Here is a 19,789-nt window from a genome sequence, read left to right on the forward strand (position 1 = left end):
AGTTGATTTAAGAATCTGCATTTAGTGAAACTTATCATTTTGATAAACAAGACAATTTTCAAAATATATTATACCGCTATTTTTTTACCGCTATTATTTATATACAGTAAGAGTCGTGAACAAGAAGGGCTGTAATAAAAAGATTTTTAATAAAAACAGAAGGAAAAATAAGAAAATAGAAAAGAAATATATTTGTAAAATACAAAAGTTTTGAATAACATTGTAGACATTAATAAAGATAATATGTAACTTGAAGGTAAGGGAGAATAATTTTTCATGATAGTGAAAGTGCTAAGCCTCATTTATACATACTTGCACATGCATTCTCATATATATGCAGATAAATTCTAAAGTTATCAGCAAATTGTAATCTAGCAGCTTTTGAACAGGTATTTGAAGTATCCAGAATATTTCAGAGGTCATAGAAGTCTTTAAATGTAACTTTTGTTCTGCACTGTAGTTAAATTATCCATATTACATGAAGAAGCACTAGAATGAGGCAGTGTTGAGAGTTACCTGTGATTTTTATTTATTTCACATAGTAATTTAATACTTTCTTATGTATGTGTGTTGTTTGTATATGTTAAGGTCACAGTCAACTCAAACTGGGAGGGGGGATTTAAACAAGGCAAAAGTGTTTTTCACATATTTTGTAAATTTAATTAAGTGATTATTAAAGTTCTTTTATCCCACTGAATGGAATACTTTCCAGAAAATGTAAAATGTTGTTTACTTATATTATGCAAATTCCATCAACATAATTACTCTATCGATTCAGATTAAAAGTCTGCATGGAATTTCATAGTAGAAAAAGTTGGAAAATCATTAAATTACTAATCGTCTAAAAGGTTGATTATGATAGCATGCAAAAACTGGATGAAAAATATGATTTTCATTTTCCAATATTTCAGTGAATAGTAAAAGAGGAATTAACTCATTCTTTTGTTACTGTATTTTATAGGCATTACTTCTTTATATTAAAGGCATGAAAATCATTTTTCTGAGGTATCCATAAAACTGCATATCCTTTTAATTTCATAAATAGAAATAGTATACACCCAAATACAAAACATTCAATATTAAATTGTATTTCATTTGAAAAGTTCAGAACTATTGGTCTGTTTGATATTTAGCCTGTGAAAATGAGAAATTTTATCAACCCATCTTTGAAATTCTGTTTAACCAATTTAATATAAATTAGTTTAGTAAGTAGTGTTATGCTGCTGTGATTTCAGAAATTTAAAACATTTTTGTGTTTTAAAAAAAGTATTGATTTGCCTATTGGAAAGTTATTCTTTATCGTCATATAATTTCTTTTTCCCAGGCTGTTGGAAACTATTGTACAACCTCGTTACCAGATACTTCACCTTTGCAAGTGGATGTGTCAGATGTATCATTTCCTGCCTTATCCAGAGACAAAATGTCACCATCATCATCCTTATCTGAAGCCAGTTCACAATCACCACCTTTACGTAAAAGAAGCTTGTCCCAGTCACCGCCTATATGCAAAGATAGTTTGTTTTCTTCTTCCCCAAAGAAAAGTAAAGCTGCTCGTGAACTGATGCAGTCAATCTTAAAAAATCAAATCAAAATCGACCCAAATGAGGAAATGAATAGCAGAAAAGTTGTAACTGCCTTTCTAAATATCTTAACAGATGCTTTAAAAGGGGATAATATGTTCAATCTTTTATATGAAAAACCATATTATACTGGCAGTTCATACCATGGTCTAAGAGTTGCCTCAGCTTCTGAGTTTGATATTGATATAGTATTACATGTCCCTCAACAGATCTCTTTAAAGGTAAGAATTTTATAAAGTATGCATCTAAGCTGTCTGTATATGTTCAGGTTTTCACACCAAGAATATACATAAGAAATTATGCTACCTCTGTTTTCTCTGTCTTGGTATAAGCAGTATATCTATTTTGTTTTTCTTATCAAGCAGCAGTACTGGTAAGTTTATGATTCAGTAAATGACATGAGTTTAACAAGCACTATTTAAGTGAGCTGTGAAAAATATTTATTGATGTCATGAGCAGTATGTCTTTTTTCTCTGTTTAGTAAGTTTTTATTGTTGAGTACTGTTGTAGAAGAGTGGCTGAAGAACAATATCCTGAGACTTCCCAATTGAGATGTAAGTAGTTTGAATAAAAGTTACAGTAGAATCTGTTGGTGCTAACTGAAAATAGAATGTTGCAGCACCGCTACTGAATTTATCAGTAAAAAATGCATTATTTCTGCCAATTGACTGAGATTTCCTCATATTATTTTCAGACACCTGTCTAGGGTTGTTGTTGCAAGGGGTGAAACTTCCCCCCCTCCCGGCCCAAAACAAGTTCAACCATCAGGCCATAACAGGGGTTAACCCATCAAACAATAACGAAGAACAGCAAGCCAGCCATGCTTCATCAAATTATCCAATCAAATCAAAATCCCTATCGCTTCTCTATTCTGATAATTCTCATCATAATTTCTTTAGCTACTTGTTTAAATTTCTCATAATTTTCAAAATCCCCATTTATATCAAACGCATGTCTCTGAACTATGTCTCTAGTAAAACTACAAGATTCAAGAAAGTGGTAATTATTACCTTTTATAAAATTGACAGTTTTCATTTTCTTGAAGACCAAATCTCTTAAAATATGCTGGGAATCATCTGTGGCCAGTAATATTGTGGTCCCTATCTATATTATTAAATATCTTTTTCCTTATATTAATTTTCAAAAATCCGATATAACAATTTTTTTCAGACGATTCCCAATTTTCTTTTCATTCCACAAATATCTCCTTTTTCATAATATTTAATAACTTTCTTTTCGAATACAACACTTTAATATCTTTCTTTCTTAGGCCTTGAGCAGCTTCCTTTGCCAGCATGTCCAATGTCAGCATGTCTCATTACCAATATACCGAGTATGGGCCTTGATCCAATGTAAATTTATATTATGTATTTCAGCCAGAAATTTGAAATATCTGTCTAGGATGTTATACCATGGTGGTTACAACACATTACACAATAATGATACATTGATTGAGGTTGAATTCATTTCATCCAGAATCACCTTTCAATTTTTAAATAGCTGGAAAATAGGGCCAGTGCTATACATTTTGCCACCCAATGCAATCTAAAGAGAAGCCTGTGCTCGGGTAATAACCGTAGGTTCCTCTTTTCTCATTTGTACTTCTACAGCTGAAGAAAAAGGTTCTATATTTAAACCTTAAAAACTAATCCTGCAAATTTACGAATATTATGCTAATCCTTGTTACCTTAACGCTTTCAATGATCATTATTTGGTATGTTATTTTAACCCAGATTTAAATGTCCAGTTAAATCAACAAAGGATGTTAAATCAGTTATCCATGTATGATAATGTAGCTCATCAATGATTTTATTTATTTTTCTGTCATGAAAATTTGATTTCACATATTAAATCAATAAACTGTTTTAATATCTTGACATAACTATCTCACCTTGTTATGCTGTACAATGTCTGAAATCCGGATGTCCAATATCCGTAATGATCTAAAATCCCAACCTTAAAACCGCCAACAAAGCTTTTCTCATAGCCTTTACGCATGTGCATTTGATTTTTCCTCCGCACGTAATAAAACATCTGGAGAGTCCCGATTCTTAATTTCATTTCAACACTGAATGAAATACTTTGGTATTGAAGGAACAATAATTTTAGTATAAATTTGTACCATCAGTAATTTGGCTCTGTTGCCACATATCTGCTTGGCAACATCTCAAACCGAAACAGTCCACATATGCACATTGTTGATCTGACGCCAACCTGGCGAATCAGTATTTATTATACTTTCCTTTCATCACTGCATGTTTATCATGACATGACAACTTGAATAATGACTAATGTAGTGATGCCCAAACAATTTTTTTAATGTTAGTAATTGAATAATAAAAGGAGTATTGTAATCTTTGATGTTGACATTACGCTTGCTGATGATTACAGATTTAAGTTAAATGCACTAAAATATGTTGACGAGAAAAAATTTAACAAAAATTTCTTTCTGCATGCTGAAAATAGATTTTGTTGATGATACCCAAAGTTTACATTTAGGGCTATTTGAATTAAGAAAAACGGATTTGTTATTCACATAAACCCAGAACCAGCACCAGGGCTTATATGGTCGCGCCGGGTCGATAATTTATGACCCACAGAAGACTCCATCAGGCAGTAAGACATCTATCTAGCACCGGCCTTCAATAAGCCTTAAGTATATGTGGGAATTTATTTATTCATAACTCTGATAAGCCTTAGCATGTGCAAGAAATAGACATAAATATAATAAGTAACTAAACGAATACAATTCAGGCTTAATTGTCTCAGTGCGCGATAGACGAGAGATAAAATTTAACGGAACAACTTGTCGTTAGTCGCCAAGCTCCTGATGCATAGCCAAGTATGTATAGTGAAGGATAGTTAAATTTGGCAATGATAGCCGCTAATTTTAAAGGTTTTCAGATATCGCAAAACAAAGGTGAAATTTTTCAATTAAATTAACGGATTTTGTAAAGAAATGTGGAAAAGCAATAATAAATGAAGATGATATAAAAGAAGTTTTTCATTGTGATGACAATGCTCCTTAATCATCAATCAATTAATGAATTGCAAAATCTGTAGTATGGTTCTAGATCCAGAAAATACCGCTACCGATAGTGAAGGAAGTGATAGAGAAGTTACTGGACATGAAAAAATTTCAATTGACAAGTTAGTCGGAATTCTCGACGCAGCAGGTACAGGACTTCAATAATGCAACTGAACAAGAGATTATGTCTGTCTACAGAATTAAAGAGAAAGTATGAGCACAAAAAATGAAGCAACTTAAACAACTTACATTGAAAGAAATGTTTAATAAGGTAAACAAATAAATAAAAAGCTTGTCCACCCCTCTTTTTTTTTTTTTTTTTTTTTTTTTTTTGTAAATTTTAATACCTTTTAGTTCATATATACTTCATTATTTCATAAATCACGATTTTATATTTTAATTTTGTAATTCTACATGCCATCTTACTAGATTTAAACTGATGATCTAATATCTGGAAAAATCACAAATCCGGAATCGCCGAAGTCCCAACGAGTCCGGATTTCGGTCTTTGTACTGTACTTTAACATTTTAGTTATAATTTCAATAACCTTATCCATCTGCGAATTTCTAACACCATTTGTATAACAAATGCATAACTAAAATAGATTTGTGGACCACATAAAATTGCTTTGAGGGCCGCATGTTAACTGTGAGTTTCCACTTTGAGATCACTGTTATATTTCAATTTACCCAGAACTGAAGCTGAGTTAGTGTGACCAAATAACTCAAAAGCAGACCCCCAACTTTCTTCATAAATAGAATAAAAATGTAGGTCACATCTTTGAAAAATTATGTTGCAGTAAATGGTGATTTTATTGAAAAATTAAGGCACAGAGTTTAAGAAAAATTCTTTATTTCGAAGCCACTATCATGTAAACTTATTTTAATATGCTCTAAAACTTTGTGTCCATATCATATCGAATAAAAGTTGCTAATATTTTACATCTCATTAAGGAATATCAGTTCTAGCTTGCATGTAATTTCAGTTATACAATTTCAAGTTGAAGCAAAGCTTCATTTTTTTATTGTGTACGCATATGATAGTGTTCATAAAAGCTAAGGAATTAAAGCAATACATTTTCCTTTCCACAAACAGTGTTGCAGTAAATATTTAGTTGCATTCTATCTCTAATTTTTGTCATTTCCAGGTCTTCTGTGCTAATTAGAAAGAATCTAAAAGTATGTTACATATGTATTTATGAAATCTTTTATGTCATTCCTGTTGTTTCATTTTACTCAAAATCATCAGGAACCTAATTTGTATGCTGATTCATGTTTGTATATGCACTTTAACATAATAAATGTGTTTCTTTATTATGTGACATATGTAAACTGCTAGCTAAATGCTGAAAGAAAGTCAAGCATGGGTACTTCTAATTATACTGACCCCCACCAAAAAGCTGCAAAAATGCATTCATGAAGCAAAGCAGTATGTCGAAAAAAGTCGTGGCAATCCTCAAAGTCATCAAAAATTACTTATATGACTACTCAAGTGTGAACATAGCACATGGCTGTTCTGGCTGGTATGTAATGCAATGAAATCAAGTTTTTGCAATTCCCTGATGTTTTCTTAACCTTCTGTGTGCAGCTTGATTTTCATAGTTTCCAGTTTTGAAATACGAGATGATTTTTTTTTTCCCCATATTCTCTATGTACATTAATTACTGTTCACATCTTTATCAATAGTTTTTTTAAGAATACAAGAATTTTAATTGCTTTTTGCAGCTTTAAATTGTATATTGTTATGGATTTTGTATTTATTTAGCTATTTTTAGTAAAATTAATTAAAATTGTTTTATATCCCCCTGCAATGCAGCACGAGACTTATTTGAAGAAAAAGCTACGCTGAAAGGGGAAATCTTCGCCCATGATTTTAACGTGAATCATAACAGTGTGATAACCCTGCTCAAATCGCAAGAGCCATATATAGAAGGTTAAGCAATAGATAGCAGCTCACTGTATGGAGATCCTATATATGATCAAAAATGGAGAATGACAAGAAATAAGATTTAGCTTTTATTACTTAGTCTAAGGCTACCAAAGCGTTAAATACAGAGTATATTTAAACATTTTTAGAATAATTTCAATAAAGAATTTAAAAGGATTTGGAATAACAATTTTTTGCAATGCCTTATTTGAAATGAGAAATATCGTCTGCTACTTTTAAATTTATTCTTCTTTCAAAATATTGCGTATAAGCAAGCTGGGGATTGAAGGATATGTTTTTGCACTTTCCAAAGAGAAATATTCCTAGGTACATACTGTTTCTAATGTTCCTTAAGTTAAATCATTGGTAACAAAAAACTGTCAACACAGAAATGAAATTGGTCTTTAAATACATCTCAGAGCAGAATCTTTAAATAAATCTGTGGCTACAATAAATAAAATAATAAACCAAGATTTTCAACTTAAAAAAGCTAAAAAACATAATGTTTACCAGCTTTTGCTGAGACGTGGCTCATGCAGAACAATTTGTAGAATCCTGTAATGAACCTATTTAGCAGGAAATAAACAGAAATAGAAATACATTGTGACCCTTGTTGAAACGGGTTTATCTAAATGACTATATTTATAAAAAGTCTATTAATTATCTAAAACAAAGAGGATAAGACGTAAAAACCTGATTTTGTCAGTGCAGAGGTAGTTTTAATAAGTGGTTTAGGATCGTTGTAGGTTTCCCTTACAGTAGGAAATTAAAAATTAGAACTGAGCGAAATGTTAAAATCGATTCAATGTACTAGTTTTATTTATGAAAGTTTTATGTACGATATTCGCAGAAGAAATTCCATTTCTTTATTCAAATGGCTTTCAAAGAGTGGAACTTCTTCAACACAAAGCAGCAACTTATACTTTGAAAAGTACTATTGCATTCCTTGAAAAAATGAAGACTGATCCAGCTATTGCATATATATATCTTTTTACTACATTTCTGCAAAGCACATGGATGTTTTCTAAGCACAATCCACTCCCATAGTAGGGTAGAAAATAGCGGAAGATTGGAAATCAATACTTCTGAAAATTTAACAAAAAGCGTTCCTATCATGGAAATCATGATGCAGGCTTATAGTCCAGAAAAAATGCTATCAGACTGAGCATTTAGAATACTCTTTATACTTTAAACATAAATTAAATGGCTTTGAAATCTTTCTAAAAATGTGTAAACACCTTCTGTACATTTGGGAAATGTATGAAGCATAATAGGCACAAAGCATTGAAGAAGTAATAAGTTTTCATTTCTCCTCAGTGATGTTTTAAGAAGATAGTAGACATTTGATTCCAAAGCACAAGATGATTACGAATAATAAATGATATATATTTCATAGTTTATCTTCCGGTTTCTGTCGTTAAATGCATTTGTAGAGTTATTTTATGTACTGTTTTGTTTAACTTTAGCATTTGTACAATAGGTTAACTTATATTTACAAAGCTGCTTTTCCATATTATCTTGGGCTGATAATTCAGCATTTATTTTGAAGTCTCGGATTTGTCAGATTATTGAACTTTTACTGTATTTCAAAAATTTCCCATTATGTGTTATTGTAGCAACTAATTAAATTGAGTTCTTGTTCTTTCACTTTATAGTATATAAAACTTACTTACTACTTACTTATAGTCAGTATACTTTATTGTACATAAATACTACTAATTTTCTCATATAAATATTAATTTGTGAAAATTGTTTTACTTGGTGTTTTTTGTAGTGCTAATTCTCATAAATTTTGTTTCGTAGTTTTTCTTGTACTTAGTATTTGAAAAAATATTCTTATACCTGTTGTTAAAATAACTCCCCCCCCCCCATTTGCTTTGCATTCTACAGCAGAAATTCTCCTTTTAGCTTTCATATAAGAATTATGGTTTTTATTCCAGAAATATTTTTTTCTAACATTACAGGATAATTTTGTTCATTTTTAAGTTAATGTATTGTATGTCATGCTTTTTACAATGTAGTGTTACTTACTTTTTCTGATTTATTATTTCTGAATGTTTCTGGCTGAGTTTTTATTTATATATTTTAAACCAAAGTGTCTTTCTTTGCTCATACTATTTGTTTTTTAAAATGTAATATATTTATGATTCTAATTATTATTTTCTCTAATCATTCTTTTCTTTCTTGTTATCTCTGTTAGAATAATTAAGTTTATTGTTGAATTTTTTTATATAAATTTTACTAATATTAAGAAAATATTTTCAACAGGTAGAGTTTTTCGACAGTACTCTGGCATTTGCAAAGATTAAATGGGAAGTGAAAAGTGAGCTTCCTGAGAATAAGATTGATATTTTAAAATTCTTGAATTCAAATTCTGTAGACTGTTATCTTGAACCAGTTAAAATAACATCTTGGTTTCAAAGCCTTCTTGATCGATTTTTGAGCAAACTGGTGTTCAAAGATGATATAAAGCAAGTAAGTCCATATGACTTTTTATGGTGAAATACATTTCCAACATCAGTTCCAATGTTAGGTTGTTGCACGTGCCATGAACTTTAGTTGGTAGTAGCTACCATGAACTGTAGCTACCATTTTCATAGATTTCCCCATATATAAATATATGCCAGTTTCTCTTATGAAATCTCTGTTATTAGTCCTCTGAACTTCTGTATCTTCTTCAGGTTGGATTTATCAGATACCTCTGTGAAATAGCATTTTGTACCAAACACACCCAAGCCCAATGCTTTGTAGCTCCATTTGTTTGGGTCACCTGCTTTGTTTATTTAGTCTGGCAGCCTCTTAATAGAGCTCAAGTGTAACTCTTTAGTACTGAGAGTACCTAAAATAAAGCAAATGAGGGCAGTGCATCATACATCATATATAATATGGCATGTTGTTATCTTGTTCTAGTTTCTTGCATATTGGGTCTTGTTGAAAAAGTCTCATAGTATGAAGACGTTTTCTGAAATAGTAGTGTCCCTTGATGAAGCCCACAATTATTTGTATATTCAATCTTGGTTACCTAAAAATTTCAGATGCAATCTCAACAGAAGGTTTGATAGATACACTTTTAGCATATTTTTGTCTAGAAGAATCAAGCCAAATTTTATTCATCTCCTGTTCTTCCCATTTAAAGAGGGCACTCTTTGCAGTCTTTATATTGATACCACAAAAGGGTCCCACACCTATTGAATTAAAAGATGATCCCTGTTTTGCAAGTTCATCTGCCTTTTCATTGCAGTTCCCTTATGTTCTGTCACCCAGATTAGGATTACCTTGTTTCTAGTTGCCAGTTCCCTTAGAAGGTTTCTGCATTCCAAAACAATCTTTGATTTAATTTGAAATGAGTATAAAGGCTTGTCCTTCACTAAAAATTATAATCTGCATACCGTGGTAGCCTTTTCTTATATTTGTTTGTAGACAGTTATTAATGGCGAGAACCTCTGCCAGGAAGACAATGGCATATACTCCCAATACCTCTAAAGAGATTAATTCTAGGTGATACACCATGTTCTTCCAGTCTTGGGATCATCAGTATTTAAACTGAATATGTTGTCATTCCATTTATCCCTAGTAGGAAAAACTACTTTGAATGGCCTGTCAAACATGTAAATAATTTCCATGATGTCTGAATGACTGAATGTATCATGAAAGTAGGATCATAGATTTTCTTAGTAATACTGATATAACCTTTAGCAGTAAGCTTGTCATACCATTGATTTTGCTGCAACATTCTGTAATCAATCATTCTAGCAATTCTGCAAATGAAGATGTCCAAGGAAGTTAGATCTAATATGATCTCTAATGCTCTGGTAGGTGCTGACGGCATTGCACCTGTTGTACACAGTCAGGTCAAGCTTTGCAGACTTCCTAGCCTGTCCCTCACAGTTCTCTGCTCCACCTTGCACCACCAGATCACAGAGGCATAAGTAATAGCAGGTCTGATAAGTGCAGTATATATCCAAATCATCATTTTTGGCTGCAAAACCTCCGTTTTTACCAAGCATGTGTCTACACATCATGATGCATTTTTTTGCTTGATTAATTTTATAATCTACATGTTTAATCCAGGTAAACTTTTGGTCAGTATAATCCTAAGTACTTCACCTCAGAGGTTATGTTGATATGTATGTCAAAGAGTTATTAAAGTAAAATAACCATCCCATCTTCTTTTACATGTGAATGGAACAAGATTAGTTTTCTGTGGATTCACCTTCAGATCCCTCTCTATGCACAATTTACTTACTTAAATTAATGCAATTTGCATAACTTGACAAGTTATGTTGAAATCTTTATCAAGGAGGAATATGACACTGTCATCTGCATAGCCTTGTATTTAGTAGCAGCCTATATCATTTAAGTGTTTGATGAGTGTATTTACTACTCGGTTCCAGAGTAATAGTGATAGAACACCTCCTTGTGAACAGCCTCTGACAGTCTTTTTTTCAAGTGATTCATCAAAGATGTTCATTTGAATAAATCTATTCGAAAGCTGGGACTCAATCCATGTACATAAAATATGGTTTATGCCCATATTCCTTAAAGCATTAAGGTGGGATTATTAAAGGCACCCTGTATGTCAAGAGAGGTGGCCAAGGCAATTTCTCTTCTATCCAGAGTGTCTTCAGTCTTAGAAACAAGCTGATGTAATGCTGTTTATGTAGATTTGCCAGGTTGATAGGCAAATTTTAGGTTACATAAGGAATTATAATTACCCAAGTATTCTCTAATATACCTATCAATAATTTTCTCCCTAATTTTAAGAAAGCCTGATAGGTCTGAAGGATTTAACTTGATCATAGTTATTTTTACCAGGTTTAGGAATGAAAACAACTCTGCCATATCTTTGGAATGTATCCCAGTGCCTGTCTAGCTGAATAAATTCAAATCAGCATTGGGATAATGATTTCCTCTGCCGTTTGGATAATGATGGGCATAATTCCATCAGGTCCATGGCTTTTGAGTGGTTTGAACATGGATATAGGATTAACATTATTATGATAAAGGTTATTTTTAGCATAGGTACATTGACTTCTAGTGACTCTTTTTATGGAGCCATTGAAGTGCTGACCTTTGTTGCTGTATACATCCCTAGCTCTTGAAAAGTGGATTTGGGCCATGATTTCCATAACTTCTTTACCAGTGTTAACAAAGTTACTGTTCTCATCCTTTAGGGTGCCAACCAAAATTGGTTTATCCTTTCTTAAGGAGTCTTTGGAGTCTAGCTCCTTCAGAGATAGAATCTATCTCTTCACAGAACTTCCTTCGGGAGTCTTGTTTACTTTTTCTGATGTATTTGTAATAATTGGTTATGGCTTTTCTATAATTATCCAATTCACAATATTTATTTGCTTTATTGAAAAGTTTTCTGACTCCTGCCCTTTCAGTTGCTAGAGAGTCGTTCCACCAAGGACATTGGGGTTTTGCTTAGTGCGAATTGGGCAATTGTTATTGTATGAATCTAGAATATTGTTATGCAGACATTCTGCTATACTTCTAGATCATAATTGTCCCTAATAGGTTTTCCCCCAGCTCAGCCAGCTGCACAAGCTCCTCTTGGAATTTTCAGTATTACTGTAATATTAATTTTATCTCATCTGAAGATAGCTGATACCATTCAGAAGCAAAAGAAATTACATTACATTCAGTAACAAATGAAATTACATTACATTCGGTAGCAAAAGAGAGAAATCATGTGCTTTCATTTAACTTCATTGTGTTCTAAATATTTAGCAAAAAAGTTCTAAAAAGTTAGTCATTCAGCAAAAACGTTAGTCATTCAACAAAAGTTTACAAATTATGCATTGCTCTTTATTATTAAACTGTGTAAAAGAAGAAATGTATTATTGAACTGTTTAAATGTTATTTTCAGTGTGCCACTGAAATATTCAAAAATTGTCGAAAGAAATATTCTAAACTCCCCCCTTTTTTGTTTGTTTGCCCCCCCTACGTGATGCTGATAGAATATGTAATTTTATATTAATTAAACATTTTAATCGAAACTTCTGAGCGTTGTTTTCCAAGTTCCTTGTGACTGGTGGATTTTTTTTTTTATATATATATATATATATAAATATGTTAATTAAATCTTATTTTCTAAAACTAAATTTCAATAGTTTGAAATAGCAACTTTCTTCTGAAGTAAAAACTAACATGATGTGCAGTACAAAGTCTGAAATCCGGACGTCCAATATTTGGAATGATCTAAAATCCACACCTCAAAGCAACCACCAACTTTTTTTAATTTTACTTATTTATTTTTTGTGTGCTTTACCCATGTGCATTTGATTCTCCTCTCCCCCCTTTAGGATTTTGGAGGGATGCTTTATGCATGCAAATTTGATTTCCTCCCCCCTCGTAATAAAATATGCAGAGAATCCCAATTCTTAATTTCACTTCGGCACTAAATAAAATACATTGTTATTGTAGAATTAATCATTTTAGTATAAATATGCGTGATTGATAAATAATTTAGCTCTGTTTCTATGTGTCTGCTTGGCATATATCTCAAACCGAAACACTCTACATAGATACATTGTTGATTTTACACCTACTAATATTTTGATGCCAACCTGGTGAATCATTATTTATTATATTTTGCTTTCATCACCGCATGTTTATCAACACATGACAACTTGAGTAACGGCTCATGTAGCAACACCTAAGCAATTTTTTTATGTTAGTTATTGAATAATAAAGAGTATGATATCCTTTTATGTTGACATTACACTTGGCGATGTTTACAGATTTAAGTTAAATGTGCTAAAAATTTTAACGAGGAAACATTTAACAAAAATTTCTTTCCGTATGCTAAAAATAGAGAGGCCAAAAGATTACATTTAGTGCTATTTGAATTAAGAATAACTTATTTGTTATTTACATAAACCCAGAACCAGTGCCATGGCTTGTAAGGCCGCACCGGGCGACAGAATTTAGGGAAGACAAAGAGAGGTGCTTGGTTGCAGAATGTAGGCCCCACAGAGACTGCATCAGGTGGTAAGATATCTAGCGCTGGTCCTCAAAAAGCCTTAAGTATGTGTGGAAATTTATTTATTTAGGGCTCAGATAAGCCTTAACATGTTGATTGCAGTGGAGGTCACCAGTGGCCGTCACTCGATTTGGCTACAGCGCTGTGGGGGTCACCAGTGACCAACAATGCGACCAATAGTAAAAATACATAATTAGAGTAAATATCGATACTGATGAATTTTTAAATAACACCATTGTCGTTATAATGGTTTGAAGAATAATAAATCATAAAAACTAATATAATAAATTGCAAAAATTAACTTCAGCGCCTTCGGGGTCACCGGTGACCCCCCCCCCCACCATGAAAAATACATTAAACACATTTATACAGTCAAAAGTCTTTAATCTGGACTCGTCGGGACTTCGGCGAGTTTGTATTATCAATTTTTCCGGATTATAGATCATCAGTTTAAATCTGGTAAGATGGCATGTAGAAATTATAAAATTAAAAATCTGAAACCGTAACTTATGAAATAAAAAACAATTATGATCTAAAGGGTATCAAAATTTACAAAAAAAAAAAAAAAGCTTAATATTCATTTGTTTACTTTAAACATTTCTTTCAATGTAGGTTGTTTAAGTTGCTTCGTTTTATGTGATAATACTTTCTCTTTACTTCTATAAACAGACATAATTTCTTGTTCAGTTTACAAAGTTCCGCTGTTCAAGTCTTATAATTGCTGTGTCGAGAATACCGACTAATTTGACAATCGAAATTTTTTCGTTTTCAATAACCTCTGTGTCATTTTCTTCAGTATTGGAAGTGAATTATAATGACGAGGAATTTGATTTAAATCACAAAGACTGAGTACATTGAGATGAAATACTACATTTTGTAAGAATTATAAGCCAAATAAAATAAAAACATCTGCCCTGAAGATAAGGATAGTGCTGACAGATCAACTTGCAATTCATTGCGCACCGAGGCCGCGTTTCCTCCCCCCCCCCCCGCAGAGCAGCGTGAAATTGATAAACAGATTTCGGAATGATTAGAGAAACAAAGGATATGCCTTTATCCATTTTTTGCAGCAATTCCACTTTTTGTTTGATGGACATCGAAACATACTTTCGCTTTGTAGATCCTTTGGCAGCTCCAGAATCGGAAATTCTATTTGGCATAATCGAAAGTTCAAGCTTACTTTTATAAAATTGCTCTAACAGTCTGCAAAAAATAATAAGCTAGATCCAATTCGAAGATTAAAGAACAACGCAGTCTGCAACATTAACTGAAATAGATAATTAGATAATTTTAGCTTAGGTTTATGCATGCACGTTTAAAGTATACGTCCGTTATACTTTAAACGTGCATGCGTAAACCTATTATTCGCATGCGCACACTCATATGTGCATGTGTTAACGCATTATGCATTGACACATGCGCAGAAAGTTTGTAGCTTTGAAGTCCGGATTAACGACTTTTGACTGTATAACTCATCTTCTGTAGATAATATTTCAACGTAATATACATTGCAGAATAAAAAAAAATCATATTGGTGCCGTGGGCAAACCACGTAAAATGTGCACGGCAGCCAACAAGAAATAGACATAAGTATAACAAGAAATAGACATAAGTATAATAAATAACTAAACTATTGCAATTCAGGCTTAATTGCTCAATGCACGATAGAAGTAAATAACTTAACTAATACAATTCAGGCTTAATTGTCTCAGAGCGCGATAGAAGCACAATAAAATTTAGTGGAACAACTTGTCGTTAGTCACCAACCTCGCAACACATAGCCAAATATGTATAGTGAACGATAGCTAAATTTTATGATGATAGCCGCGAACTTTAAAGGCTTTTGGATATTGCACACTAAAGGTGAAATTTTCATTGGGATGACAATGCTGCTTAATCATATGTCAATTAATGGATGGCAAAAATCTGTTGTACGGTTCTAGATCCAGAAAATACCACTACCGATAGTGAATAAAGTGACAAAGAGGTTACTGAAAACAAAACATTTTGCTTGACAAGTTAGTCAGAATTCTCAACACAGCAATTACAAAATTTTAACAATGTAACTAAACAAGAAATTATGAAGAATTAAAGAGATTAAACAACTTACATTGAAAGAAATGTTTAATAAAGTAAACAAATAAATATTAAATTTTGATATCCTTTAGATCATAAATGAGTCATTATTTCATAAATCATGATTTTATGTTTTTATTATTGCTACATGCTATCTTACTAGATTTAAACTGATGTTCTAATATCTGGAATCGCGGGAGTCCCGAGAATCTGGATGTCAGACTTTGTACTGTATATGAAACTGATGTAGCTTATGTTCCCTCTGTTCTTCCATTCTGTTTATTTTCTTATACTTCTATTATTCTAATTTTTATGCTGTAATTAACTTATTTGATTTGGTTCCTAAATTTCCTTTCTTTCTCATTAGGTAAAAAATCATAAAAGTGGGCCAGCTAGAACAGTGGAAATTGAGACTTACTCATCGACTATTATAAATATTGATTTAGTTCCAGTTTTTCAGTTTGATCATCAGCAGCTAAGTGACACACCTATTGCACAAATTTTTCAGAAATATCCCAAAATCTCATGTGCTGTGAGTATATCAATATTGAACCTGTTTTTATTTAAAGCCATACTTGTATATAAATGAAACCACCTTATTACAGTTTTCCGATTTTTTACAGATGTGAGGGTAAAAGTTACTTATTGGATGCAAGTTGGGGCTTTTCATGACTTTTTTTAAAAAGATTCCCAAGCTATTGATGTTTGTCATAAATTGGCAAAGATCATCAACATGTGAAAACAAACTTTGCTTTAGCTATTTAAAAGATGAATTTTAATTACTGGATAAGGATTACATGGTACATTAACAAATAAAACACTTACATTCTTCTCCAAATTTTTGTGTAATTTTTGTTTTTCACTATTCTGTCCAGGTACATAGTGATCTGTTTTCACTTTTAAAAAAAAAAATCAGAGTATTGTGGAGACTCATCATCAGGCAAACCTCAACAACACCAGCTATCTACTAAACACATCTGCCCATGGTTCCCTTTAAAGATTCTGTATTCCTGTTTTTCCATTACTGGCAAATTCCATAATTGCATATTTAAAATTAAGTTTAAGTCAAAAAATATCACAATTTTTGTATAAAAACTTTGAATACATCAAAAAGAAGACAAACAAAGTGGTGAAGTTGCTTGATTTGAAGCCTGTTATGAGCATCATTGCCTTAAGAATGGTTATGTGCATGGTTGCCAGAGTTTGGCACAATCTGAAAATTTGGCAACTTTTACTAAGGTGGTTGCATATTATTTTACTGATTTTCTGCTGTAATTTAATTTTCTGTTGTAGTTTAAATGACTCTTACATTTCATAAACAGAAATATAAATTTACCCTAATGTCATAAAACTGTAAATTAATTCTGCAGCATAAAACTGGATTAAATATTTGACTTAACAAAGCTAATTGGTTGGCAGATAGATAATCGATGATATTAATTCTTGCTTGTAGAGGAAACAAGGCAGTCACTTGCCCACTAGATAATACACAGTAGCACTGAAAAAAAGAATACTCAGACTGCAAAAATGTATAACTCAAATCTTTAGTACATCAAAATGCTTTTAAAAGCTAAGAAATGTTCCAAGATTTTATATAGCCTTAGCAGTTGTCAAATTTTTTTTCACTTGTATCATGGCCTGAGCATAAAACTGCATTTGGTATTTCAATTCTGCATCTGCTGCATTGTAGAACTAAGTAGTGACGACTGGTGAAAGTTTTTATCGTAGGCATGATTATGAATCTTTTTATCATGCAGAATGTTCTCTGCTTATTGTTCATAATGTTTTACTCCCACCACTTTGGAACACAGCCTAAACTTTTGTTCCCACTATTTCTATCCTTCTTTGCTCATGATACATTTTAGGTACCTTATTGTGATGTATTTCGAATACAGGGAATGAGCCTAAGCCATGTCTATGATGCACCACTAGTGCTCAATGGGATAAACTTATCAAACCTGCACTTCTTCACATCTATTGTAGCAGTCAGTGTTAGGCTGACATGCAGAATGTTCTCAGCTTATCGTTCATAATGTTTTACTCCCACCACTTTGGAACACAGCCTAAACTTTTGTTCCCACTATTTCTATCCTTCTTTGCTCATGATACATTTTAGGTACCTTATTGTGATGCATTTCGAATACAGGGAATGAGCCTAAGCCATGTCTATGATGCACCACTAGTGCTCAATGAGATAAACTTATCAAACCTGCACTTCTTCACATCTATTGTAGCAGTCAGTGTTAGGCTGACATGCAGAATGTTCTCAGCTTATCGTTCATAATGTTTTACTCCCACCACTTTGGAACACAGCCTAAACTTTTGTTCCCACTATTTCTATCCTTCTTTGCTCATGATACATTTTAGGTACCATGGTGTGATGCATTTCCAGCACAGAGAATGAGCCTAAGCCATGTCCATGATGCACCACTATGTGCTCAAAGAGATAAACTTATCAAACCTGCACTTAAATCTATTGTAGCAATCAGTTTTATGAGTGCATCTATCATCTCATTTTTCTCACTGTTAAACCTTATAGAGTTTGGTGTTCTTAGGTAGTATAAATTAAGTCCATACTCTGTCAGCCAAAGTGCAAATTATTGCTGTGTCTGAAAAAGAACTTCTGAGTCTGAACAAGGTTTAACAAACTTTTATTAAATCAGAACTGGAACATAAATACACACCTCATACTTGACAAATCAGCCAACTGATGTTGTAGAGACATGAGGTATGTTTTGGAAATAGGAAGGATGAAAGCAATGCCTTAGCCGGGATTAGAACTGCGGACCTCTCAATTACACGCTGAGCATGCAGACCACTACACCACGGAGGGGCGCTAAGAAGGCGGGAGAAATACCTTATATACTCCCCCTTTTAAAGGGCGACTGGAGTTTTTAGGGGACTTAATCGACAAATCCTGGGTGAGGAGAATTATCATCCAACACCCTTTTAGCTCAGGCGCCACTGTAGAGACATTAGTTATTTTTTGGAAGCAGGAAGGATGAAAAGTTAGCAATGTCTTTGCCAGCAATCGGACCGCAGACCACTACACCATAAAGCTTGCTAAGAAGGCGGGAGAAATACCTTATAATGTAGCTTAACATAACAGTAAATTCAAATTTAAAATTAAGTCTAGTAACCTAGGGCTGCACAAATGATTCAACGTGAAGCTGGCTGAAACTTCTCACTGGCATAACAATTTAAACGTCAGCAACTATAATGAAAAGCCTCAAAAATACAATCTTATCCGAGTTAGAATCTTATACAATCTTATCCCAAAAGTTCTGTGGTTTTTCAAATCAAAGCATGCTTTCTTTTAATTTTTTATTTCTGATATAGAGTAACTTTCATATTTAAGTATGGTCTTTTCTGTTCACTTTGCATAATTCTAATATGTTTTATGGCCTAATTTTCTTTTTTCAGCTGAGTACTAAGAACGTAGAACCCAAAACCTCATTTTCGTCAGATTATGCTTACGAGAAAAAAAGAGTGCTAGTCAAAGTGCTTATAAAATTTCTGCTGTATGTGAAAAAAGTGCTGTTTCTGATTACACAGTTTGAAGATGGTTTGAGATGTTTAACCCGTTGACGCGCACGATATTATTTTTATAATTTTTTTAACTAAAAACTCTAGAAATTGAATATTATGATTCTAGAGACAAATAATATATGAATTTAAAAAAATCTACTCTTGCCCATTGTTTTTTGTGTAGTGGTTGCACTGTGAAACCACCACGCGTCTAGAACTTTGAAACTTACCTAGGTAGCAGGGGGAAAAAAACTTACCTTTCTCCGTGCGCATTTTCAATAAATGACGAAATTTACGAATTTTAAAAAAATGCATATAGGAATTGTATAATATATATTTTTTACATTATTTTACAAAGTAAATCGTCAAAAAATTAAAAAATAAACATTTATGTAATTATTTTATAGCAGTGAAAGTATAAGTACCTACATAATAAGGACGTTTGGCTACAGGGATTAAAAAACTCAGTAAAATAAGGATTAAAAAAAAGACTCCTTTTTTTTTTTTTTTTTTTTCCACAGAACAAATACTTTACTTTTTGTGACACTGTTCAAAGCACGTTTTGTGTTTTTGTTACATGCATGCCCACATTGCACGTTTCGCACATGTATCTTCTTCTATGAGGTTTCTTCCTTGTGCTACAAAATGTACACTGATTGGAT

General features: G+C 32.5%; 1 protein-coding gene and 1 long non-coding RNA gene across 10 annotated transcripts in view; both read left to right on the plus strand.

Annotated features, from left to right (window-relative positions):
- The window catches only part of LOC118200074 (cyclic GMP-AMP synthase-like receptor), a 66,597-nt gene that overhangs the window by 17,834 nt on the left and 28,974 nt on the right, over window positions 1-19,789 (plus strand). For 8 of the 9 annotated variants that reach the window (XM_085819087.1, XM_085819100.1, XM_085819105.1 and 5 more), the window contains 3 exons: window positions 1,325-1,801; window positions 8,804-9,010; window positions 15,967-16,131. In XM_085819087.1, coding sequence (XP_085675213.1) covers window positions 1,325-1,801; window positions 8,804-9,010; window positions 15,967-16,131 — 849 coding nt within the window. The remainder of the gene's footprint in view (window positions 1-1,324; window positions 1,802-8,803; window positions 9,011-15,966; window positions 16,132-19,789) is intronic. The other variant, XM_085819110.1, reaches the window with a different exon arrangement.
- On the plus strand, window positions 1,812-6,134 carry LOC146999193 (uncharacterized). The gene is made up of 2 exons (XR_015041755.1): window positions 1,812-2,134; window positions 2,275-6,134. It is a non-coding gene; the product is annotated as an uncharacterized LOC146999193 (long non-coding RNA).

Source organism: Stegodyphus dumicola, chromosome 1, assembly GCF_044657685.1.
Source record: "Stegodyphus dumicola isolate Sdum_Otavi_A_Nest chromosome 1, ASM4465768v1".
NCBI lineage: Eukaryota > Metazoa > Arthropoda > Arachnida > Araneae > Eresidae > Stegodyphus > Stegodyphus dumicola.